Raw genomic sequence first — 26,417 nt, 5'->3', positions numbered from 1 at the left:
CAGATGCATGTTGGGCTTTACAAAGCGATGTTAAAATGCATGTTTAAAAATATGCCTATAGGGAAAAGTGTACATTTCTGGCAAAAAAAAGTATTTCTGCTATTCTTTGTGTTTGTTTTGTGTGATTGCATTGTAACAGGAGCAGAGATTGCAAATGGGCATGGTAAGTGAGATAAGATGGACATCAGTTTGATTTTTAGACAATGCAAATGCATGTGAACATTGGTTGTTCATCAGTCCTCAGAGCTGGAGAGAAAGTTCCAGCCAAAGGCAGTTCTTCCTTATGGCCACAAGCCCAGAGTGAGGAGATCAGTGAATCCCCTTTCCAGCCCTCCCTCTGAAGCAATTTTCACATGGGAACTGGTCAAAGGGGACATCCCTTGAAATCACCCCATGTCTAATAGGATTGCTGCTCGCAGGGTCCCCTGGCTAACAAACCTCAGCAAAACACTGTTTTGTTTACCCCCGGAAAGGACAATGCCGGGGAGGATTGTTAGAACTTTCTCCTCAATAACAGGAACAAGGCAAGCCCTACGTTTAAAGGGAATGACTGGCATACCAAAAGCTCCAAGAGTATCTCCCCTAATGAAAAGGTCGCCGGGGCTGCGCCGCACCAGCTTTTCAGCTCTTGACAATCAGCAGCTTGTTAAAACGTAATCGAATGTTTTCCTAAATCATGCAAGGAATGGCCCAGTCTGACCTGGCTATTATCATCAAGACTAAAGCGGTGGCACCTTTCTTCAAGGGGGCTTTGCAGCATCTGTGAGTTGGCCTTGAGGGAACCCTTCAAAGCATGGTGGGTTAGCCCAGGGTAAGCATCTTGTTGAATCCAGATTGTGTGGATTGGGAGAGCCTGCGAGGGAAGCACATCCCATCTTTTCTTTTCAAAGACAGCTGTCCCATACTTCCCCCACTTGTTGAACAGCCCCAGATCGAGCTTCCTGCAACTTAGTGCTGGTGTCTTGGCTGGGGAACAGCATCCATTGCAGCAGTGCCTCCTCATCTGGGGCACTTCTGGGCCTATTCCCTAAAAAGTCTCTCTCCCAGCTTTGTCTCTGTCTTGGCTTTTGGGGTTCCACTGTGTACAGGAGGCGTTTCAGCACTGACAAGCACCGATAGGCTATTGGGGGCCTAAATGGTGGGCATAACCTTCCAGCCTCAACCACTCCCAAGAGAAAGTACCAGCCTGATGGTCTGAGCTTCCTGCTTCCCATGTGCTCCACTTACTGGGTTGACATTGGAGGTTTCCTTCTACCAAGTCATTTGGTCCACTTCAGTTCATATGGTCCAAACCACACCAATGGATACAGATTTTCCAGAGTTTTAGACCTGGGCCTCGCACCTGTGGCATGCATAGCAAGTGCCCTCCCACTGAGCCATGGTTCTCAATCCATCAAGTCACAGTTTTGGGGCTGTATCTTTGGAAGCACCATGCGCATGTGGGTTCCTCCTCAGACAGTTGGTAGATGTCTCCTTCAGCTTATGATTTGCATGACTCTTACTTGTCCTTGGCCTGCCTTCATAGGCTCAGGAAGTTGGTCTCAGCATTCACTCATTCTTAAAAGGGTGTCCTGATTATCCAAGGGCTGAATGTTTCATCCCATCTATTAGGAATTGTCTCTTACTTCTAGATTAGGTAAAAGGCAGAGTTTGCAACCTGCTGGGGAGATCACTGGGTGATTTGCTGAAGGTCGAGAAGATTTTTTTCATTCTCAGTTATTTAATGACATGATAACCCCACTCTTTTCCAAATTCCCTTGACATGAAAAACAGTCATGGGGTCTGATCTAGTCCATGAAACAAATACCCAGACTCAGAATGCTTCTTTTCATTCTTAGTCCTTGACTTCTGGACGTCCTGCTGGCCCATGGATCTCGGGATTCCGACAAAACAATAAAGTAGATCTCTAAAGCCTCGTAGATCTCCAAAGACCAGCCTTTGGCTGCCCTGCAATATACTGAGTTAAACCAGAGAACAGAACATCTGAATACAAGCACTTCCTTCTCTATAAGTGGGGTTAGGGCCGAGTTGTGAACAGTAGTTTGATGTTTGTCACGGTAATTAGACTGTTGGCAAAAGATGCTCATTGACGAGGAGACAATTCTGACATCCCAGCAAGAAAAATTACAGTCTGTTTCTGGCATGATACGCCATCCTTTATTATTATTTTGAATTTCTGAATTATCCCTGTGCCCTCCTTTGGAGTGCTGGTTGGACAAAATCCACGCAGCAGTAAGCTGTATAAATTGGAAGGAAATGGTAAATCTTTGAAATGTCCTCTCTTTACTGACCTCAGGATTTTTTTCCTTGAAAGTTGCCATTTTGATATATGAGTGTTTCAGTGAAGCCCAAGTGGAAATAGCTTGCCTTGTTTCATGTGTGTTTTTGGGACTCTTGAAAAATGCGTCATGTTTTCATTACTTGTTTGTGTAATTTCGACGTTATTTTTCTTGGCATCATTTCCCTTTGTTTTTGTTTGTTTTATGGCATTTCACTTTGCCTCTCTGACCTCAGATCCAGGTGTCCTCACTGCCAACCAATTCCATCCTACTCAAGGATGCTGGTGCTTGTAGTCCAAAGCATCTGGTGGGGATTTTTTCAGGGAAGACTGCTGTTATTTGTATGGACAAACATTTCCATTTCAGATGCTCTCAGTTTCTAATTTTCTAAAATGTAAGTTATGATTAGAGAACTTGGAGAATTTCTCCAATCTCAAATTCAGTTCATTTTTTTAAAAAATACCCTGTCTAAGCCTTTTTGTGTATTTTGCCCTAATGCACACGTTTTTGTGAGCTGTTTTCTAAATATAATGTATGTTGAACATATACTCTGCCCAATGCACCACTCTATTGCAAAATGTGGAAAACTGCAAAACTCAGAGGAGAAACCAAGGCTTGGCTTATGCTGCTCTGAAAAATGAGGTTTCCCTGAAATGGGAACAGAATGAATTTCTCTCCCGTAACTAGCTTTGAGTTTGCCATCATACTAGGAACGCTTCCTTCTATTGCCTGTGCTTGCTATTTAAGTACACAGCAGCATCTTGAATCATCTCTGGGGTGATTCACCTCTTGAGGAGTTTGCCCTACTGAGGCTGTTTCCTGCAGACCTCAGACGTGCAAGTTGTCTTCAAAAAGTGTGTGAGATGACCCGAGATTTCCCAGATTTTCTTTTCTCCTTTTTTGGGCATGTTGGGAGGAGATGCAGCCCTTCTCATTAGCATCTTTCACCAAATGACCTGAAATGAGTAAATCAAACAACCCAGGAGCCGATAGCTATTTTCTGCTTGTGTTTGTATCTCATTAAAGCATCAATCCAAGGGACTCAGCAGGGGTGGGGGAAGGAGTCAGCTATGCAAACAATTGATCCTGCTTTGTGTTGATGCCCTGCCTAGTGAAAAGGCCTTGGGTGTATCTACTCTCAAGAGGTATCTCTCCTATGTATCGATTCTCACCAGTTTCTTTGTTGGAGCTGCACCTGGTAAAGGCAACTGGCACCCTTCCAATGAAATTCAGCAGGGTTGAGGACAAGGAAAAGAAGTTTGCTTGGAACCCACCTTACCAGGTTGGAGCCCCCAAGTATTATTTATGGAGTACATTTTGAATCTGCCACATAACTATTGATCACATTACAACCAGGTTTAAAAAAACCCCAAAACACAATTTTAAAAATAACGTCGGATTAATTATTATGAAATACAATACAAATATTTTACAAATAATTATTCTCCCTAATTATGATATACAGTGCAAATATTTAAAAGAATATGGTACTGTGTCATGCTAATTAGGCATTGCTAGAGCAGCCCTAATAATCTGAGAAGTCTTGATAACCTGGAGAAGACAGTCATGATAGAGAAAGTGGAAGGCAGAAGAGGAAGACAGACATGAGATGGATCTACTCCTTAAAGAAGCCCTAGTCTTGAGTCTTGAAGAGCTGAGCAGGGCTGTCCAGGACAGGGTATCCACAGGCTTGCCAGAAGTTTATTTATTTATTTATTTATTTGGAATTCTTGTATGCCACCCCATTCGCATAAGCCTCTGGGCGGCTTCCAGCACATAAATATGCAAATACTTAAAAAACTGGAAACATCCTGGCATAATAATTTAAACCAGAAATTATTAAAATAAAGTTTAATAAAAAGGTCTTGGCCTGACGCCGAAAAACAAATAACGACAAATAAGTTGGAGACAATACAAGATCTGTAATATTTACGTATGGAGTACTTTTCCAAATTTCTTAAGACCACATGGTTTGCCTCAGTTCCAAGGTGGACCCTAGACTGAAGCCTCCACTGTTCTCCCCAGGGACTAGAATGGAAAGATTTAAGAGACCATCAAGTGTGGAACTTGTTCATTCGGGGTAAGAACTGGGCAAGGGATGGCAAGCTTAGGAAGTTTCTTCCAAGAGGAGTGAGCTTACTATCCACTTCCCTAAGATTATGGAGGGCATGGAGAGGAGGGCCTGGATTTTATGATCATTCTTCCAAGCAAACCGGCATGATTTGCTGGTGGGTCGAGTCTGAGCAGGCCATTTCTGGTCCAGTCCCAAAATAACAATGGGAAGCAGCACAAAGAAGAACGAAGTCCCTGTTCAAAACTCAAAACAAAAGCAAGAGCTACTTGCATTTGGATATGTGAATGAGATACAATGAGGATGCTTGCCCACCCCTGTAACTGGATGCTTATCCTGGTTAAGATGCAGTGGGATTCAGAGCAAAACTGAATAAATCCCACTTTGTGCGCTCCTTCTGAGAGGCTCAGGACAAAGTAACATGCATGACAACTTCATGGCAGGATCTTCCCCCTCTTGGTGGAAAGACTCAGAGAGACGACTGGACTACAACTGCCATCATCTCAGACACTTTGGGATGAGTCGGCTTCATCTGGAAGCCGACTCATCTGTCGTGGTTGATGTAGATCTTTAATCAGAGCTGTTCTTTGGGGCAGCCCCTGTGCCCCAGCTCAGGGTTCCTCACCTTTGCAAGGCAGAAGACGAAAAAAGGCAGTCGAAACAAGCAATGGATGAAGTCAAGTGGGTTCTTGACCTTTTACCTCCCTCTCGGTTTCGGGCCCGACAGTTTAAGGAGCACATGAGTAAATGCTGCAGGTTTCAAACAATCTGTTTTGATTTGGTGCCAAAGTCGCTTCCCATGTTGGAGGGACGTGCCTTGCCATCTCTTTACTTTCTGGTCTCCAAGTCGCTGATTGAAAAACTAAGCAAGGAGAGGATTGGGAGCCCCTTTGCCGCTGGAGAGCCGGAGAGCTCTGTAATAAGAAGTCGAGTGCAATAGAGAACCACTTAGACCCACATTACCCAGTCCAGCATCTCTCATTTCGGCTTCATTTTGGGGTTTATCCTTGGAGAGAGCGAGAGAACTCCGAGGCGGCTCTTTCCTCTGATTCCTCCCGCAACCAGTGAGGCAAAATTAAAAACTGATGCATTTCCCAATAGTGGAAGGGCTGTGATAAAGAGGAATAAATGAAGTCAAAGAAAGCAAACCTACAGGAGGGATTATCTTTAGTATCTGGAATGTGGGGAAGACAAAGGCCTTTTGGAGGAACAAAAGAAGTAGCTATCAGGGCAGGATTTTCTGCCCTGGGGTTGGGGAACATTTCCTGGCCGAAAAACCCAATTTGCCCTGGGTTCAGAGGATGGAGGCAGGGTCACTGCAGGGAGTGGGTGAAGCCAATGTGGCATGCTTCCCTTTCACTCTCACACGCTCACTGCATTCAGCCCCCCCCCCCACACACACACTCTTACACACATGGGCATCTTTTCTCATCACTCCCTTCTCGACAGACCCATGCAGATTCACTGAGCCAGAAGTATTAAGGAATGCATGATTAAATGGCTGAGGTTTCATCCTCCAGAAGGATGGATGAAAATGCCATTTTGCAAGTGGGTTCTCCATGGATCTTTCTGGTTCAGCTTGGGGGAGTTAATTCTGTTTTCCTGGCCCTGTTGGAATCAACTCGAGCTTCTGTGAGTTCATCCAACACACAGATTTCACTTTTAAAAAGTAGTGGCAATTTGCGCAATTACATTTTTTTTTCTTTTTCAGGATATTTTAAAAGAGGTTTTTTTGGGGGGGGTGGAATCTGTCAATTTCATCTTCCACTTGCAGGGTGGGAAGTGATTGACAAGTTCTCATAACAAGTAGGGAACTGAAATAAATGATCCAATAAATAATCTCCTCAGTAGTCAGACCTCACCTGGAATATTGTGTTCAGTTCTGGGTGCCAAAAATTAAGAAAGATGCAGGTAAATTAGAAAGGGTCCAGTAGAGGGTGACAAAAATGACCCAGGGTTTGGAAACACTGCCCCATGAGGAGAGACTAAGAGAACTGGGCATGTTCAGCCTTGAGAAGACAAGACTGAAGGGGAACATGATGTCCCTCCGTAAGTACCTCAATGGCTGTCCCAAAGAGGAAGGTCAAGATCTCTTCTTGCTGATGTCAGAGTGTAGGACATGGAATAATCAAGTTGCAACAACCCAGATTCAGGCTGGACATCAGGAAGAGCTTCTTCTCTGTCAGAGCAATATGACAGTGGAACCAGCTGCCTGGAGAGGTGGTGGGCTCTCCCACACTGGAGGCATTCACAAAGAACCTGGACAGCCCTCTGAATGGGATGGGGTAAGTTGGTCCTGCAAGAGCAGGGGGTTGTATCTGATGGCCTTCATGGCCCCTTCCAACTCTATACTATGATTCTGAGATTCAGTGTGCACAAATTACCATTTCTGCAAGTCAAAAGACCTGGGGAAAACTGCATGGAGCTTTTCCAGTATCGAGGAGGGAGGGATGCATTGCAGTCTGCTGCCGGTTCCCGAAAGGGAGTCACTGCAGAATCCAATCTAGCTTAAACGAAACACTATTCGCTACATCACATGTTCTCCTTTCTCAGCCTCCTTTCCTCCTGTAGAGCAGGGAAAAACTTATCTCTGATCTGCATCTGATGGGAGCGATGGGTTTCACTGTCTGGGGAAAGCAGGAGAGGCTTGGGAAAGAAGCTGGCAGGGCTGATAGAAAATCTCCACAGGCCAAACGAGGCCAGCAGACTAGGTATTCCCCATGCCTGTTCTGCACTGGCTGGCAGCACCTTTTGAGCAAGGATCCTTTCCAGCGCAACTTGGACACGCCAGAAGAGCAACCGTGCTGCTGCTGAGCCACAGTTTTATTCCCTTATTCGCAATGTGATGGTGCAGAGCTAACAAGCTAGCAGGGAAAGGGCACTGATTAGTTAGTCAAGCTGGAACATGTGCAAGCCGGTCAATGGATACACAAGGACAACAGAGCAAAGTATCCAGATATCCTAGCATGTAGAGTGGATTTGGTTCTCCCTTCTCTGGTGCATTAATCCATGGTCCTGAATGAAATTGCTTGGCCAGAAGTAAGAACTGGAGATGGAATATGCAGGGAGCTGGATCCAAAGCCTACGACCCCCTCTAAGTCCCCTACTTCACCATGCCAAAGTTCCAATCTAGACCAGAGGCCCTGCAGCGACTCTGAAGTTTTTTTAAAAAGCAGTTAATGACATAGCTGCTAGAAATATGGATTTAAAATAATGTCCTTCTTGGCACCAGGCAAATGGCTAAGAGCTCCCCACTGAACGGGCAAGAGCCCGTGCTGGTCGCCCTTTGTTTAAGGAGAGAAGAGTAAAAGTAGGAAATGATCAAAACAGAAAGATGTGCCTCACTCCTCACACACACACACATCCACAACTGAGTTCAAAAGCAAAGCCTCCTTGGATAGCACACTTTCTACTGGCACCGCAAGGCCTCATTCTGTATCTGGCTTAGGCACCGATATAATCAATTAATTAGAGCAAGCCACCGACCAGAAATGGGACTTGAACTCTTAATGGGATCTGATTGACTCCATGTCTCCTCCCTTCTGAGAAGTTAGGTAATGAATCTGATTTTATGTTTTATGTTTTTGACAGTATGCGCAGAGATAGTGTAACAGACCTGGCACAGGAAAAAGGAATGTATATGTTCGTAGAAGGGCTGATTTGCAGTCGTACACAATGGGATAAAATGGGCAAGGAAAGCGGTACAGCCTGTATCAAATTCAGAAAGAGACATTTGCATTGTGGTTGGGCTCTTCCCATAACTGGAAAGCCTTTTTAGAGCTTATGAGTCAGAGATGCAGTTTGGGTATCGGTAAATACAAGGGGAATTAAGGACCAGGGACATATACGTTTAGATGAATGGTTTTAAAATAGGATGGCATTTATGGTGACCTAGTGGTTAGAGAGTTGGACTGGGAAGATCTAGGGAGCTTTTGGGCTGATTGGAGGGATAGAAATATAATAGATAAATAAATAATAGTTCCCACGTGGCATGAAGCTCTCAGGGTGACTCTCGGCCAGTCACTCTCAGCCTAACCTACTTCCATAGGGTTGTTGATGTCAAGATAAAATGGTATGGGGGAGGACTGTGTAATCCACCTTAGGTTCTTCACAAGAGGAAACAAGGTGAGATATAAATGGAAAAAGCTGATGATGGTGGCGGTAGTGGTTGCGGTGATGATATAAAGTAGCATGTAGATGCAGCAGACCCTTTATCGTGTACATATACGGGTGTATTTTCCAGTCTTGTAAAGTGTTGCCGGACTTGTGAAATTTACCAAGGTGTTGTTGTCTTTTGCGGGCCTCAAACTCACTTGCCTCGGTGTCTTGAAGGTGGAGAGAGCGACTGAGAAATAGATGCAATAAAGGCAAACATGAAACAAAGAAAGAAACAGAAGGGAGTGACACTTAATCGCGGATTGATTCTGTAGTCAGTGCTGTTCCTTGGCCGACCAACTCATGCAGGGTCATTTGACGGGACAAACCCACTGAAAGCCACTGCTCTGCCGCTCGCTGAGAGCCAAATCAAAAGCAGTTGAAAGCAAAGCGAGCCTGTTCTTTTTCATCCCATAAACCTGCTCGTCTCCCTTTAGTGTCCCTGGGGGAGATCAGGTTAGGCAGAAGCAGACCCTTTTGAACTTGGAAGGATACAGGGGCTCCCTTCATGTAGAAATTAAAAAAGGTGGGGGGGGGGAACCTTTGTCAGTACAGAGTGGCAATAAAAACAAGCCGGCACAATTTATTTTCTTGCCGATCTAATTGTTCCTGGGTAAGTGCTTCGAGGACTCTTACGAGGCTGTTAATGGAAGGAGGGATTTGGGTTGATAACAAAAAATAAAGAAGGGAATCTTTTATGAGACAAGCTAATTTGAAGTGTAGTTCAAGTTCAAGTGCAGGAGAAAATGTGGCCTAAATGCAGCTGACTGCTTGAGGGGTGGGGAGAAGTCAGCTTTGCAAAGTGCCCTATTTTAGGGCAGCTGTTCCCAGTCTGGTTCCTGTCGGATGTTTTGGAGCACAGCTCCCAGAATCCCCCAGCCAGCAATACGTATTTGCCAAAAAACCATATCTGGCCTACCTAAAGTCACTGAGAAACCCTTGTCTTCCCTCTCCAACCCTCTCACAACTTGCGTCTGCAGGAGTTCCCCATTCTTATTTTTGCATGGCATTTATATCCTTACAAGGAGCCCAAAGCTGGTTTTCCAGTCCTGCACCTCTCCATTTTCCACCTACACTTTGTCCACACCTTCTTAGCATTTGATGCTGCTTAGGGGCAGAAATGTGTCTCCCTTTGTTTCAGCACAAGCTTCCCTGCTGTGGAAAAACCTCCATCTCCCTCTTAGAACTCCCCTTTGCTTCCCTCTCTTCTCGTTCCCTTCCTTTTTGGGGTGGCTCAGCCCCGTCCATCTGGAGGGAAGGCTGTTGCAGGAATTCTTCTGGGCTTCATTTTAGTGTTTGTAACTGTATCTCACCCAGGTCTGTTTATGACATGGTAGCTGCGTGTGATTTGCATGCGGGGACAGATGGATGGCCCTTTCCCTTGCAGGTTGAGCTTGGCTTCCCACAATGCCCCTGTCATTGTGTTTTCCTAAGGCATTGCGGGAAATTAAAATGCTTGCCACACTAGGAGTGAGACTATGCAGCAGGGGGCTTTATAATTTTTGCTTAGTCGCAAAGTCACGCCTGACCCATCAGACGCCCTGGATGACATTCCTCCATGCTCTCTGTTCCTCCACCATCCCTGGGAGTCCACCCCAGCCCACACCCACTTCCCAGTGACCCCATCCTGCCGCCTCATCCTCTGCCACCCCCTTCTGCTTTTGCCACCAATCATTCTACTACTGGGCTCAATTGCCCAAATGTCTCTGCAGAGCTGACATCTTTTTAAGGGGCTGCACGTGCGAAGGTCTCATCAGCTTCTAGTATGGCTCATGGATTATGCCATCATCACCCATTTCCATTTTATACAAGAACATAGGGTTTATTTAGAGAGACAGTGCAGTGCAGTGGTTAGAGTTGGACTGGAATTTCAGGGGGCTGGTTTCTAATCCTCACTTGGCTAGGTACACTCCATGGATGACTGTGGGGCACCTGTCGACCCTCGACAGAACCTTCTTTGCAGCTTTTGGACCCTCTGCATCCAAATTCAAATAGCCAAAACCATGGCTTTATTCTGCCCATTGGCCGAAGGAGGTCGCTTTCCAAAAGCAGGGGAGAAAGAGAGAGTTTCCCGTCCACCAAGGTACAGAGATATTCAGGCACTGAGGCCTTTTCTCCATTCTGCAGCTGAGGATCGGCTTGTTCACAGTTGTCAAGGCAGCCAAACTGTTTTCTCGCACACACGCTTTGCGAGATGAGGCTACCCGAACTGTCTGCAGGATACTTCTGCCACTGGACAATAGATGCAGTGCTCAAACATATCAGGTGTTTTTCTTATTTCCCTCGCTAGGTTTCATTTGATCAAATTAGTATTCCGGCTTTGTCGCCTCCGATCAAAGAAAGATAAATCCCCTCTTTTGTAAGGAGCCGAAACATTTTCCTGCAGCACAGCAAATAATGGCCTTCTCCTTTCTATTATTCATGTCCACCGCTTGTCTGCTTGTCATTTCCAGATACCCTGAGCTGCTCTGCGGCCCCATAACTCTTGGAATGCTTGATCAAGGGCCCTTCAAAGGAATGGAAGAGTTGACTTGGGGTTATCAACCCTTCCGACCGCCTTATAGGCAGCTTGGCCTCACGCTGCCCTTACTGCACGGGAACTCCTAGCTCTCCACTTTGAGAACCAGGGCCTGAATTAAGATTTTCACAGACTTTGGGGGGATAATCCTTGAAAGCATGAGCAAAGAGTGGAAAATAGGGAAGGTAAAACCTTAGATTACTTGTGCAAGGCCTGCCTATCATCAGTTGACGTTTTCCAGTAGCCAGTGTGGTGTAGTGGTAAAAAAAGTTTTGGGGTTGGGATTTGGGGTACCCGAGTTGTAGGAGCCCTCTGGGTGACTTTGGGCCAGCCACGGACCCTTGGTCCAAGCTACATCACAGCAAAACCTATCTCATAGGGTCATTATGAGGTAAAATGAAGAAGAGGGCAAGGTGGACAAGTGGCCACAGAATTTGTGGTGTCTGTTGGGTGGGGGTGAAAATGGAGGAGATGGAGGAGGAATGGAATGGAATCTTAGAAGAGGGCTCAGCTGGCTGGCCGGCTGGCCGGCTGAAGCACAGAGCAGGACCACTTCACACTGAAACACTTTTTAATAGATCCTAATTGTCGTCTTCCTGTGCATTGGCAAAATGCGCCTAATATATACCAGGAGTTGTCCATAAAAGAAAGGTCATAGTAATGTCGTGCCAGGAGTTCTGCAATCTAATTATTTTCACTTTCCTTCCAACATGGTAAATCTTCGCAGAGCAGTCGTTGGCAGGTTGCACTCAGAGCCAGAGGAGCCATGCTTAAATCTTCCCTTAGCCATGAAGTTAGTTCCCTGGCAGCCCCTGGATCCGTCTTTCAGGCCGGCCTAACTTATTGGGTCGTTATGAGAGCAAAATTGATGTGTGCAAGGTGTGTGGGGAGTGAGGAATGGTATAGGCTGCTGTGAACCCCTCAGAACATATGCCAGATATAAATGTAACAAATGCGTCTTGTGTATGCCGAACATCCAGTTTTAAACACGTGCACATATGTATGCGCACGCAGGCAGATTTGGATGCCCGACAAAAATAAAATCCAAGCCAAGGGAAGCTCACACTTTCATGCTAAGAATAGGCCGTGTCATTCTGCATGCATGTATTCTATTTGCATAATTTCTTCTGATAGCCAAATGCAGGGCTTCGTTTCCAGTCCCAGCATTCATACTCACGTCTCCCCTAGAGCATCGCCATAACTCTGTGCACTGGAACGCATCCATTCCCATTCCAGATGCCATTCTTAGGTCGCGCCGGCATTTTTCCAAGACTCGGCTCTCTCGCTGCGGCAACAAGCCTGTGGATCCTGAAGCCAGGTGCTCGTGTGTGCTGAGATGTGCTGCCTGTGATAGCATTTGAGGGCATCACGCTGAAATGGAGTGATGTGAGACCCTACAGTCAGGATGTTGAGCTGATGTTCAAGGAATCAACAAGGCTTCGGGGGGTAGAGGGGAAGCTCGAGCTGAGAGAGGATGCTCTGTCAAAGACGGGGAAGAATGGGCCATGTAGAAAATAAGGCAGCATTGCTCAGTTTTGGGTCACAGGCTGTTGTCAGGCGCCATCATACTCAGCGATCAATGCCAAGCCAATGCTTTAGAATGATGGGTGTTGTGACAACAGTGGAAGACCCAAAGCAACCCAGCAGTGTAAAAGAAGGGCAGGTCAATGGATCTTACAGGGCTGCAGAACCCCATTGAGCGGCCAGAAACCTTCCATGGATATTCATGGATTTCAAGGACTGGTGGGGACCCAGGGAAGGCCCCTTTCATTCCTCAAGAGGCTCCTTGGAACCTGCCATGATGTCATTCTGCGGCATTCGGAGCAAACAGAAATGGGAGTCACCAGCCAGGAAGAGCCGAAGGAGGAGCCCTGGTTTTGCCTCTCCTGCCTCAGAAGTACCCCCACTCCCAAAGCAAGGAACGGGGAAGCAGCTACAGCCACCTGGGAAAGACTCACCCCCAATTTGCCCAAAGGTTGTCTTTAGAAAACATCCAGGCCGGCCTTAGTTAGGGCCAGATTCCAGTGGTGAGCAGGTATCCCCAAACCAAGATCTAGAATGACTATTCTCCAACTGTAGGACCATAACTCTGACCATAAGTCGTAAGCCTCACTCTCTCTCCAGCCTTAGAGCTGGAGAGATGCACCTTCAGGAAAGGTGGCAGACATTCCACACAGGCACGAGACTGGGCTCCTAGTTTCCTTAAACCGGGTGGACCTACCCTGCCTGCCTCTTGGGCAGTGCTGTTCTCATGAGGTGCAAGTTTCATGGTCCAGGTAAACCTCTCTGCTCTCATTGGCAATTATGTTGGAATGGGGAAAGGAAGAGGGCAGCAGGATGAAGAGTTTGTGGGATGGGAAGGCAGCAGGTCTCATCGGGAGATGCGTGTGGCTCGAAGGGGGTGAGGCATCCCAGTTTGGTGGTACCCTGGGACCTTTCCCAGCCCACGCTGATGGTACCATTAAAGCAAACTACTAAGCCAACTCGGAGTGAGAGCAATGTGGGGGATCATGTCATGACTAGGATGCCATCTTTCATAACACTGTGCAGTCAGTTGATTCAGCTGTGCACGGCCATTACTGAGGACAACGAAGCCAGTGCAGAGGGAAGGCAATGTAGATGCCTGCAGTTCAGCAGAGCAGCAATGACTGCTGGGGATTGGGCGGGGAGGCTGTTGCAGAAAGGTTGATGTGAGAGTCTTCAATGGAATGGAAAGGCATCACTTGCATCTTTTCAAAAGCACCATAGAAACTTTTTAGTGGAAAATTATATTCCTTCCTTTGAAATGCCTTGTAGCTTCCCTCCCAGTGCAGCTACTCAAACAGTGACAGATCCTGTTGGGATTCTGAGCTGAACTTTGGATTCTGCTGCAACATCTGTCATTGTCTGGGAGCTCTCCTAGGTCCTGAAGGACCTGAATCTGACCACACTTTAGCTATCTGGGTGTTCCAGACAGAAGCAGCCACCGAGGGCTTGTTACCTGCTGCTGGGTGAGTCCCTCTGAAGGATGGTTCCATCAGGCCTAATTCACTGCTCATACTTGAATGGAAAAGGATACATCCTGGTGGTGCCATGAGCAAGTAGCTGGGGCATCTGATAAAGGGGCCCCTTTGATCAATGTGGATATCCTCCTTTTTGGCTCTACGTACACAGCTGAACAATCACCCAGCCACCAAAACTCCATGGGAAGATGAAGTCTTCTTTCACCTCCTCCTATGGCTGCAAAAGCTGCATCATGCCATCCCAGGCAACAATTTCAACCCCATCATTTTCAGCCCCAGTGCCCCTCCATGGTTGTTAGGTTACAGCCCCTAGTATCCTTCATCTAGTCACACCATCTGGAATTTGCTGGGGGTTGGAGCTCCATGCATCTGAAGTGCCTCTGGTTGCAGGAAGGAGGTCCATACCACATTTTCATCCTGCCCTGTCACATTTCTCGGTGTGCTTTTTTGTGTCGATGACACAATCTGCTTCCACTTGCGAGCACGCTTTGATCAGCTAGCAATTTCAACTTTTGATTTGACGGAGTTAAAATAGCTTTGAAAGCTGTCTAGCTACACCTCAGGGCCACGCTACAATTCCACTTATGAAGATACTGTTAATTGCTTGAAGAAAGTTGGGTTTGGCTGAGTTTTTTGTTTTGCTTTTTTAAATTGTCAGGAATACTGGGTTCAAAGGCTGGCTTTAAAAAGATATATATTGTCTAGCAGCAAGCAAATTTACTTGGTGTGATTAAACAAGGACAGCTTTTCTGGGGGAGGAATTGAAAATAAAAGTAAAGATCTGTCATTTGAAGTCAGCAGTCCTCGGGGCTGTTTTATAAGGCTGTGACAGGCCTGCACAACTATATATGGAAGGCTGACTGGCTCCACAGAGACTTAGCATGGGAGGAGGGCCGTATTCAGTGCAGTCCAACCCTCCATCCTTGGTGCAGGGAGTCCCGTGCCTGGACATCCCCAGCAGAGGGCGCTCTAGTCTCACCTGAAGACCTCCCTCTAGGATGGCTAGGTGTTCTTTAAGGAAGGCAGTCCTCTGTGCAAAAGCTTGCCAGAGGGAAGCCATCTCTTGGCAGGTGTCCTTTATCTGAAGGACTGTCTGGTTTAAACATAAAGATCCATCAAATCCAAGAGCAGCAAGGGTCTTGAAATTGTCCTTCTATGTGTAACCGAAGGACAGTCAACTAAGGGGACACATACTGGTCCCTGGGTCAGTCTCCTCTACTATGGTGACATGTATTTATTTCTGTTTCTGTTATAGCTCTTATTTATATATATTGTCATTCAGCTGTTCAGGCATGTCTGACTATCAGCGATCCCATGGGCCACATCTCACCACTAATGGGCAGCCCAAATCTGCCATCCTTTGGCCCTCTTCTACTTGAGAGTTGTTGGGATATGCCAAGAAAGCCTCCTATGCCCCCCCCCCCCCGGGTCTTCTCTTCTGCAGGTTAAATGTTCCCAGTTCCTTCAACTTTCATAAGCTCCCTGGTTTTGCCATAAGCTTAGGTTTGGAAAAACAGTGTTCCCATGAAGGCCATCGAGCCCAACGCTCTGCTGTTGCAGGACACCACGTTACGCCATCCCACTCAGAGGGCCGTCCAGTTTCTTTTTGAATGTCTCCAGTGTGGGAGAGCCCATAGAGACTACATCCGTATTGGTGGGCCCCCGTGAGTCAGGCCTGGGCTTGGGTTCAGGTACTAGCTCCACCAACTGATATTTGTGATGATTGATTTAACCACAGCACCATGTCTATAACTATTCCAAGCATGCAAAGTGTCCCCTTTCCCCCCTGAAATCCTTATGGCAATCCTGTAAGGTAGGTCTGTATGTATTCTTGTGCCCCATATTGCTAGACGGGAAAGAAAGGCTGAGGAATTACTTGTTTACTTCAAATATTTCTACCCCACTGGAAAGAAGCTGGAAAGCAGCAAGTGCATCCACCACTTTATCCAACCTGGGGCCTTCCAGATGTGTTTGAATGGCAATCCTAACCATCCCAGGTGTGTTGTGCTGCTTCTTCCTGGCTGGGGATGATGCAGCTGGTGCTCCATCACATCTGGAAAGCATGAGGTTGGAGAACTCCAGCTCATTGCTTTCAGCAGGTTTGTTCTTAAGCACGCCTCATTCTCCAACCGATCTGTTTACATAGATCTGCTGCCTGCTCTGAGATGCCCCAGGGTTATTTGTCAGGGATGATAGAAGCTGTAGTCCAGCACAGTTCATTTGCAGATGGCTCTTTGATGTGAGGTTTGAAATCCAGGCTGTTGTCTTTTGAGTCTGCTGAAGTCTGAGATCAGTCTTCAAAGGCAGCCCCACACAGAGTGTCTGGGACTTTGAGAAACATGAGACTGGCAGGCATCCAGTGGGTACCTTTTCTTCCCCTGCTATTGCTTCAATATTGGGAAAACAGCATCTGTTACATGCTTCTCCGTCCAGAGTTAGGTAATGCGCTCCAATTGTTGGTCAATGGGTATATTGAAGGAAAACATTGCTGTTCTCCAAACCTGCTGGATATTTGTTATGGAGAATTCTACTGCCCTGTCACCGCAGTTCATGGGCAGTTTGCAGCCATTAAAACCATAAAAGATGGCATCGTAAAATAGACTATAATCATTTAATTTTTTAAAGCTAGAAATAACAACAAGAGATGGAGGCTAGCAGCAATGAAAAGATTGAAAATATGGTCCAGGTTTGGAATAGAAATAGAAATACTAAAATGCTGAGGAATAGAGCAAAGAGGACACCAAAAAGAGGACAATGCGGGTGCAAGAAAAGCTTCTCTTGGGAAAGCGTTCCACAACACTGCAGAAAAGCCCTTCGTAACCACCCATCTCGCATCCTTTGGTGGGAGCTTCTGGAAAAGGATGGCCCGTGACTACACCCAGAGCCTCATATACAGGAGGCGACTTGGCCCCTTGGTCCACTGTAATGGCTTGTAAAAGCCAACTCTGGTGCCCTCCTAAGAAGCCCCATTCAGTGGGAATATCATCCACCCAAAATGAGCATCTGCATCCTGCAAAAGAGTTTCCGGGACCAGATTAAGTCCAATGCGAGTCTCAGAGCAGGGATTTTTTGATCCATTTAACCCCCAAATGGCTAATGGGGTGTTAAGTGACAAGCGACTCTCAGTAGCTAAAGTGGGGCCACCAGGACACAAGCCGGAGACATTAATATACTAGTTCTACTCAGCGATTGGTGACCCTGAGAAACCAGATATGCTGGTACTTAGTGGACATGGGTACCTCACCGGGCTAAGGTGTTTTTGAAAATCTTAATGACTTCCAGTTTTAAATGTTAGTTTCGTTTCGTTTTGTTTTGCATATTTCATGAAAAAATGGATGGTAGAATAAACAGAAGGAGAGAGAGAAGCACTCTTCAGACTGGCTGCAATCATTCTGTTTACTGCAAGGGTCACTTAAATGGCAGCCGAAGCAGATGGGCATGCCTTCGGCAGGACTGGTGGCTTTCTCCAAAGCAGAGCTTGGTGCTGGCAGTGGAAAGAGAAGTGCCACTTCTGGGGGACAGGAAGGGCTGCCTCATCCCAGCCAGCCTGCCTGTCCGTCCAGTTTGGCACTGTGTGTGCTGGCTGGAAACAAGTCTTCTAGGACTGAGGCAGGACGCTGTGCCATCCTGATGTGGAGCCGCCAGCCACGGAACGTGGAGCCAGCGGGACTTAAAGGCTGTGCTCTCCCACCGAGCCACAGTTCTAATGACAGGACGGTGAATCTTCTGGCTTGGTGCCTCTTAGTCCTCTTGCCACATGCGTCGTCCTTGGGTTCATGCCACGATGGGGAGGGTTGGTCCTACCCTGGGTTCCAGGATGGGCCGTTTCATCTGTTCCGCTTCGGTGTTCAGGTGCGAACGAGCAATTCTGACAGGTAACACGCACTTTGGCACTCTTGCTGCTTTTAGTTTTGGCATGTTCTCCTCCCTGCTTCTGGAGTTATCGGTGATCTTACCAAACTGAGCATCGCGCAAACAGGCAGGATGAAGTTGCAACGCAGAGTTGGCTGCATGGTCAGCGAAGGCAAGCGGGGGCAAGGAGGGCGGAAAACCGCTGGAAAGAGAGGCGATTCCTGTCCTTTCTTTATGGTGATGATAAAAGAAGAGACCGAGCCACAACGGAGACTTGTATTACTCATGTCTGGGAAGAGTCTTCTCTCTCCCTCCTTATGACTTCTCAGGGGCAACAAGTCCAGGTTAGCTGCTCTTGCAAGGTTAAAATGGGAGCATGAAACCGAAGTCCTGTGCAAGGAGTGATCCTACTGAAATTGTAACGGGGCCAGGGGAGGGTGTCAAAATAGACCGAGGCACCAACACCGAGCAGCCAAAAGGGGGCAGTGTTTAATAAGCTGAAGTGCAAAACACTCAGTGCTTTTTTTCTTGCAGAATGAAGTCTGCTGCTGCAACAGCGCTCTCCAGCAATTAATTTATTCTGCTGCCTGCTGCCTGTCTGTCTGTCTGTCTAGTCATCATATGTATGCTCCACCCACCCCCTCAGGCTCATAGTGTCTTAGACTCATTTGAAGTGGTATCAGTGTCACCAAAGAGGACCTTTCCTGGGAGGAGATGAGGGAAGGGGACCTCCCATTCTTGAAATTCTGGAGACTTGGGTTCTAGTCCCCCCTTGGCTTATTTCTCATGGTTTGTTCATCCTGTGCCCTGGCCTCCCCATCTTTCAATCCCAAGAGCTGCCCAGACCATCAGGATTTTATTTATTTAAAGTTTTTATATGCCATCCCAATACTAAAAGTCTCTGATCGGCTTGCAAAAAGCAAAAAACAAGATGACAGTTCGCAAACGGCATGCTGTACTGAGATGGAACTGCAGGGGCTGCGACAGGGCGTTCACTTCTGGGAGCTGCTGGAAGCAGTCACAGGGATGCCGCTTCTCCCAGCCTTACCTTGCAGAGCTGCTACGGGAATAAAATGCTGAGGAGCGGCGCCGGAGGCGGCAAACCGTGGCAGCCACACTGGGCACCTCAAGGAAAGGCCAAGCTGGAACTGAACGAAAAGCTCCCTCCTGCCCAGTCTGAGCTTTGCATGTGCTGCTGAGGCCATTTGGTGGGGATGCCCAGACCATGTTAGTGTCAACCAAGACTGCGTGTCCTGCGGTCTTGGAGTGTGAAGAACCATGATGATGGTGGTGGGGAAGGTGGTGGTGGTGGAGCTGATATCACCACCCTGCTTTTGACACGGTCGTTCTTCCTGCACGTTTTAGCTGTTTTATAAAATGTAATGCTCCTTTGCATTGCTGGCATCTGTACTGCATTGTTCTGGTTTGTTCCTAGGGATTGTCATAAACTGCACAGAGAGCTTTGGCTATGGGGTGGGATAGAAATGGAATGAAATAAATCCATAAATAAATAATAGCCGCAGAGACATGAAACTCTTTCACTTCCTGACCTAATTCTGCCTCATCTTCTGACCTTGTTATATAAAGGCAAGAGAGGAGGGGGAGAGAGAGACTTGGAGTGGGGGCATAGCAGGTTAAACTAGGAGCTCATCTTTGGGGTATTCCAACCACCCCATCGACCACTTGGTGCCATCATGGCATTGATTTTATTTTCTATGGATAACCTACTTAGGCCTGGACCTCCCTGCCTTGTGCATAAAGAGAGAGGCCGCTTCTCCTAATGATCAATATGGGCATTAATTAACAAAATGGCTTCATGGCCAGTTCTGGGGGTTGTTATTCCCCCCACCCTCCGTCCTCTCCTTTCCCTTCCATTTTTTGACTCCTGATCTTGGCCTGTGCCACTCACCTTGTCCTGAGGAAATGTTACCCCTAAAAATAGCAAAGCCAACTGAGAACCACTGTGGGGTAGTGATTAAGAGCACGGAACTGGAGCTCTGGAGACTTGGGTTCTAGTCCCCCCCCTTGGCTTATTTCTCATGGTTTGTTCATCCTGTGCCCTGGCCTCCCCATCTTTCAATCCCAAGAGCCACCCAGACCATCAGGATTTTATTTATTTAAAATTTTTATATGCCATCCCAATACTAAAAGTCTCTGATCGGCTTGCAAAAAGCAAAAAACAAAGCAACCGTATATGATAGCCAACACACTGCATCCGATAATGATGATAAAAACTAGGATACAACCAATTAACTGTTAAAATACTGGGAAAATAAAGTTGTTGTATTCCTGCAATGCTGTTCTGGCTAAATCTTAAAGCAACCCTCGTTTCCGACAGGGCGAAGGTGAAGAAAGGTGTGAACATCCTGAACGCGAAGGCCAGTGACCCCCGAGAGTGGGAAGTGACCCAGGAGGTGGGCAACGGTGGGAAACATTCAACCACAACGGTGATGTGTCAGAGAATAATGCCGAGTTCCCGGAGCAGGTGAGTGGCTTCTGCACTCTTGGCATTCCAGGTCAGGGATGAGCGGCCTGGTGATCTCCAGATGGACTGGGCTACAGCTCCCCCAATGGCTGGTCTGCGGCATATTGGCGTTGTACTCCAAGCCATGTGAAGGGCACCAGGCTTTGGGCTCCCCTTCTGTCTGTTGGGTGGGGGAGAAAACTGAGGAGATGGAGGAGGAATGGAATGGAGTCAGAGGGCTCAGCTGGCTGGCTAAAGCACTGAGCAGGACCACTTCACACTGAAACAAGTGCAGGAAGAGGTATGCAAAGGGCTTTGAGTCTAGCAGTGTGAGTGTGTGGCTGGGACTCAGGAGATCTGGGTTCCCGTCCCTGCTCAGTCTTGAAGATCCCAGCATGACTTTGGTCAGTCTAACCTACCTTGCAGGGTTGTTGTGAGGTTAAAATAGAGAGGAGGGGAAGGACTGGGCAAGCCATCTTGGGTGCTTGCAAGAGGTCAGAAGCAGGATATAAATGCAACAACAACAAGAGCAACGTGGAGGAAGGTAGAGGAAGCAATGGGAAAAGGCTGGCCATCGGTATGCAAAAGAAAAGTGGGATGCCAGCGAGGCAGGCCTTTGCATTGATCCGGAAAGGCCCTTCATATGTTTTCAGAGCTCATTTGGAAAGTGCATGCAGAGAAGAACCGTGAAAAGGAAAAGCTTCCTTTACTTTCTTACTATCTAAAAGGCCACATGGTGCCATATAATATTTGGACGCAATGAGAAGGTTCTTTATATTTTGAGCTGTTTCCTGAAATAAATCCTAAACTGCATGATCAACAACAGGAAGAGGGACCTCTTAGGGTGCTTTGCCCATGTAAGGATTTGGGTGCCTTGGGAAAATTGCATTTCCCAAGATCCTGGTACATCGCCAAAGCTGCAGTCAAACTGCTTTGGATTATGAGCTGAGCCAGAGGAGAATCGGAGGGCTAAATAGCCCTGGAGCCAATGCTAACCAAGCATTGCAAGCTAAACAAATTCATACTGTGGTGCAGCCATTCACTCACTCTCGCTCATTCATTTGTTCATTAGATTTATGTACCGCTCAAGTGGCAAATTACAAATGTTACTGTGACATCACTGATTCTAGCATGCATTGATGAAGCGGTCACGGGAGTTTGGTTCTGTCAGATGCTATCAAGGCTGACCTGTTACTATGGCTGGTGCATTGTTCTTTCCAGAACCTTCCCCTTTAACGAGCTGCCAGCAAAAACTAGGTTATCTGTTCATATGAAGGTTCCATGAGATGCATCCAGTTTGCACCAGCTGGAACCAAATGCAAACCTGAAAGCAATTGGAAGTCCATACATTCCGCAGCCCGTGATTCAATTTGTGCAGCAGCATTTTTAATAAAAGCTAAAAATGTGTACCTTTGAAAAATGTGCAGAAAAATGCATACATGTGAAAAATGCTTGTCAACATGCATTAGTCTATCTGAGAAAAATGCATCCAGTCCAGAACAGGGTGTTTGCAATGACGCTTGTGTTGCCCAGTGTTTAAAAGCCGTATTTACGGGTGGAAGATTGCGGGGAGAGGGGAGCCCTTTTCTCCCTCCGCCATCCCAGTTCACAGATTGGATCCGCTTCTGAGAAGAAATATTGCAGAGAAGAAAGGACAAAATGATGCATAGCCAAGCAGAGTTAGGTTTATCCCCATCATAACCAAACAATCCAAGTAGTTTAGAAACAGGAACATCTGCTGAAACTCATAAACAGCTGACTTCAGCAATAGAACATCACACGGTTGCCCAATTTGGCTTTCGATGATGGTGAAAAGAGATAAATCAACCAGGCAGTAAAGCATGAAAGAAGTAAGAGGGGGTAAAGGGTGCAGGGAAACAGAAATCCCAAGTTAGTGCTTCAAAGCAAAGCAAACAAATCCTTATTAGTATTCGGTTCCCAGACTTTTCTAGCCTGGTGCATTATCTTAACCAGTATCAGTATTCCGGTCCCACCAGCCAGGGATCCAAGATGGCAGGTTCAGTCCTTTATTATCCCCTTCTCTATGCAACCTATAAACATTTCTTCTTGTCTTATCTTTCTAATTAAGTCGTTAAAAGTCAGTCTGGAGTTCCAGCCTGAAATGTGTTTTTTGTTGCTTGGTTTAATATTTATACCTGGGTAGTTTGGCCTTCCATCAAATTAGAACTTCTGACCTAACAGTTGATCCCAAGATTAATTCTAATGTGCCACTGGACACATTTTGTGTAGTTGTAAAACAGACATTGTGAGGTGAAGACTTGATTTTGGTAGAGCTGGGAATAGAAGGTCCATCTTATTATTGTTTTCAGTGTGAAATTTTAGGGGAGATGCTCATGCAGTGTGGATGGTGGATCTGTACTGAATTCCGGGAGGAAGTGCTTGAAATTAAAAAGTCGCTGCTAGTTGGGTCCTACCCAGTGGATGACGGGAGCTCCAGGGCCAGTAGGGTGCACTTGGAACTGCTGTCCATGGTGCTGAATTCATCTTGGCCTCGGGTTCAGGGCCATGGATAGTTTCTTTAAAGCTCAGAGTCACATCCAGTGTAAATGCTCATCTCTGCATAAATGGGAGCCACCAGCTCCCTCTGTCCCCGCACCTGTTGCCTTTATCCCCACCAACTGGTGGAATGAACCTTCCTGGAGCTTCTCCAAGATGGAACCTGGCCCTCTGGGTGACGTTTCGACACCCCTGTATTGGGAGAACATGCACACAAAAATGTGTCTATTTGTAAAAAACACTGTAGAAGTGCTTTACGTTTGGAACGTTTCTTGCACAGAAACAAAATTGCATTCCCAAAACTGGCAATATTTTAAGACAAAATTGTTAGACAAAACTGCAAACCCAAATGCATGTTTGGAAGATATGCATACAATGCCGAGGGTTTTTCATGCAAACTTTTTTAAAAACCAGGATGAATCAAACTTAAGATTGGAAAAATGAGAACTGGAGAGAAACCAAAACTGGCATTGTACATCCCTACTTAGGAGGCATCCTTTATCATCACATCAGTGCTAATTCTGTAGCCCTAAGACATGGGGATTGGTTGTGGTCCCTAGCTTGCACTGCATTCCCGGTATTTCCCTTGGTCGTAGGTTTAGTGCACCTGTGTACATACATACCTATCAAGGTGAAAGCTTCTAGCAAATCTCTGGAATACATCCCAGTCCTTGCTTCCACTCCTACATGCTGAGATCTATATATTCTCCTTGTTAACCCCAATCTTCTGCGCAGGCAACGCCTCCAGTTTTACAGTTCCGTCTTGTACAATGCGGCGTAATGGCTGTTATTCATCAACTTGATGTCCTGGTTTAACAATACCAATCATGCTCAACTCATCCTTCCCTTTCAATTCCAAATCCATTTTCTGGGAGGAAATTGATTTGATTAGTGATCCATTCGCTTAGCCTGTTTCAAGCTCTTGAAGGTTGTTAGAGTGACCTCTAGGGTATCTGGCAGGCATTGCACAGAGCATTCTTCTCACAGACCCACACAAGCAATGTCCGCCCGACATGTTGAGACTAATTTCGGAACTGCCCAGAGGACATGATTCCTTGGTGGGAGCCCTAGGAAATGGCGCTTCCCGGGGGACATCTAAGAGAAGTTTCTCAGGAGCAAGCGTGTTTCACATAAAGTGGATTTGGGCAGCCAATGTGAAGGTTCTGTCTTGGGTGTTTTGGTGAGCAGTGTTTGCCTTTTGAGGATGAATATATATAATTTTTATACTGCCGAATAGCCAAGCGTCTCTTTCTTAAAGGATTTGTGGAAGATGTCAATCACTATTGTTTGCCACCGTGTACGCCTCAGTACCATTTACTTTGGTGCCCATTTGCAGCTTCCACATACACCTCACCCCAGCGACTCCTCAGGACATTTGGAAAGTCAAAAACAGTGGTGGACAGGCTGATTGAATTTCCCAAGCTCCAGTAAGGCTTGGGTATGTGTGCCCATTCCAAAGAACGTCAGGGCACTTCTCCAAAGACACAGCTCTGTTGTTCCATTTGCTTCCAGAACTCGTGACAGCAAGATCGATCGCTTGCCTCTCGTGTCTTAACTTTGCATCTGGCTCTTGTCTGTGTTGTCTTTCGAGACTCAACGGCACCCTGGGGGGCTGGTTTGTCACACTTCTGGGACCCGCTGAGGTGGACCATATTTTGTTGCCTCCTGTAAAACCTGAGCAAGGTATTAATCAAGCAACATGGGCTCTGTGAAGAGGGAATTGTTCTGCTCCTTGCTAGGTATATAGCGCCATATGGCACTGGAAAGCTACAATCCGGCCTGCCTTGTACTCTGCCCCCATAATGGTAGACATGGAAGCAGGAGCTGTGAACTCACATGGGTCATGAGAGATCTACGAATGGGTGGTTGGGCAGGAGGGACACACTGAAGCAGGAATGTTCATAGTGGGAAGGGGGAAGTGAAGAGCCCAAGAAGACACTTTCTCATAACTTTGAATCAGCTTCTGAGCTATGTTCCCAGTGGATCTGGCATGGGGTGCGAGGCGGGAGGAGAGGAAACAGAGCAGTCCTTCAGCTTCACTGCAGTCCCACATCCATCACCTGTACAATTTCATAACTCCGATGCTCCCCAGGATGTGACGCAGATGCTCACTGGCGGTCCTTATTGTGCTTTGCTGGATTTCAGCCCCAGGCTCAATATTTTTTTGTGCCGTCGCATCATGAAGCCCAGCCAAATAAGTGGTACGGGCAGCTCATCCATCACTGCTTTAATTTTGGGACTCAGAGGAAATGGGTAGTTGAACGGAGCCCGGCGTGCTGCTGGCTCGGCATCCATTTCAGCCGGCTGTCTTTCCGGTGCCGTGGGGCTGCGATTCCCTTTGGAATTGGAATGGCACATCTCCCTGCATGTAAGGACCTAATGAGAGTCAGTGCAGGTCTTGGGAAATGGGTGCATGCTGGAGTAAGAAGAAAGAAGAAGAAATTTTAAAATCCTAACTGCCTAACCTAGAAGTCTGAACTGGCAGCAATGAACAAGAGGAGAGTGTTCAGAGACGGGGCTCTGAAGCCCTCCCCTCACTCTGCAGCAGTCCGGGGGAAAGCGCAAATTCCACTGCAGCATGAGACCTGCCACAGAAAGTTGCAGCCTGGAGTTGATCCATTTTCCAGACAATCATCCTGTTTCTCCTTCCCTGGTTTTCCTTTCAACCCAGTGCCAATGGTCCGTGTGTATCTGGTTTCCATGAACTGGATCCAGGAACATGGTTGTCGGTCATGCAAAGCTTATTCCGTTCCTTCCTGCCTAGGAGGGTCCAACAGCTGGGAGGGTGGAAGGAAGCCCATCTGGAGCTGAAAATGCCCAGAGACCACAGTTCTGCAGTTTACCCCATGGAGCAGCTCTATAGCAAGAACTGTGACTTCCTGTTCCACCGCAACAGCTCCTGGCATGGGAGGGCTGAGTTTACTCATTAAAAACTCACCATGCTGAATTTTTAATGTGAATTTAGCAAGCTTGTAACTCCTGGACTAGGACAGGAGCTGAGACACAGTCCTGTCTCAAAATCTGCACTTTCAAAATTGGCATCATGGATCGGCAGGGAAAAATGCACAAAGAAATGTGCCAGTTAAGGGAAAGTGTGCATAACAGAGGCAGTATGGTATAGTGGTGAAAGCATTGTCCTGGGACTCAGGTGACCCAGCTTTAGCCCCCCAGTCCTGAGCTTTCCACCTGACCTACCTCACAGGCTCATTGTGAGGATAAAATGAAGAGGTGGGGGATTTTGTAAACTGCTTGGGTGCCTTGCAGAAGGAAAAAAGGGAGGTATATATGTAATAATCAATACACGTATTCCGAAAAGTGCACACTAACCCACGATTACATAATAGAAGTATGCATGTTGAAAAGAGGGGTGGAAAATGCACACCCCAAAGTGTCTGGATTTCCATATGGGCTCCTTTCATGTTCATTGCCCCTTCTTGTGCAAGTGGGGCAGAAGACGCGTCTCATGAATCTTGAAGGACAGATCCAGCCTTCCCTCGTCTTGACACACAAAGAGATGCGATCTCCACTTTTTACGGCACCCTGAGAATTTTCTGTCCCC

At 46.8% G+C, this 26,417-nt stretch overlaps 1 protein-coding gene across 1 annotated transcript in view; it reads left to right on the top strand.

Annotated features, from left to right (window-relative positions):
* The window catches only part of TMEM132C (transmembrane protein 132C), a 105,095-nt gene that overhangs the window by 26,784 nt on the left and 51,894 nt on the right, over positions 1 to 26,417 (top strand). The window contains exon 3 of the mRNA XM_044440944.1: positions 20,216 to 20,362. Within this exon, the coding sequence (XP_044296879.1) occupies positions 20,216 to 20,362 (147 nt within the window). The remainder of the gene's footprint in view (positions 1 to 20,215; positions 20,363 to 26,417) is intronic.

Source organism: Varanus komodoensis, unplaced genomic scaffold (assembly GCF_004798865.1).
Source record: "Varanus komodoensis strain SLA01 unplaced genomic scaffold, ASM479886v1 scaffold38, whole genome shotgun sequence".
NCBI classification, from domain to species: Eukaryota; Metazoa; Chordata; class Lepidosauria; order Squamata; family Varanidae; genus Varanus; species Varanus komodoensis.
Note: the sequence above shows the minus strand (reverse complement) of the source record. Positions and strands in the feature narration are given on the sequence as shown.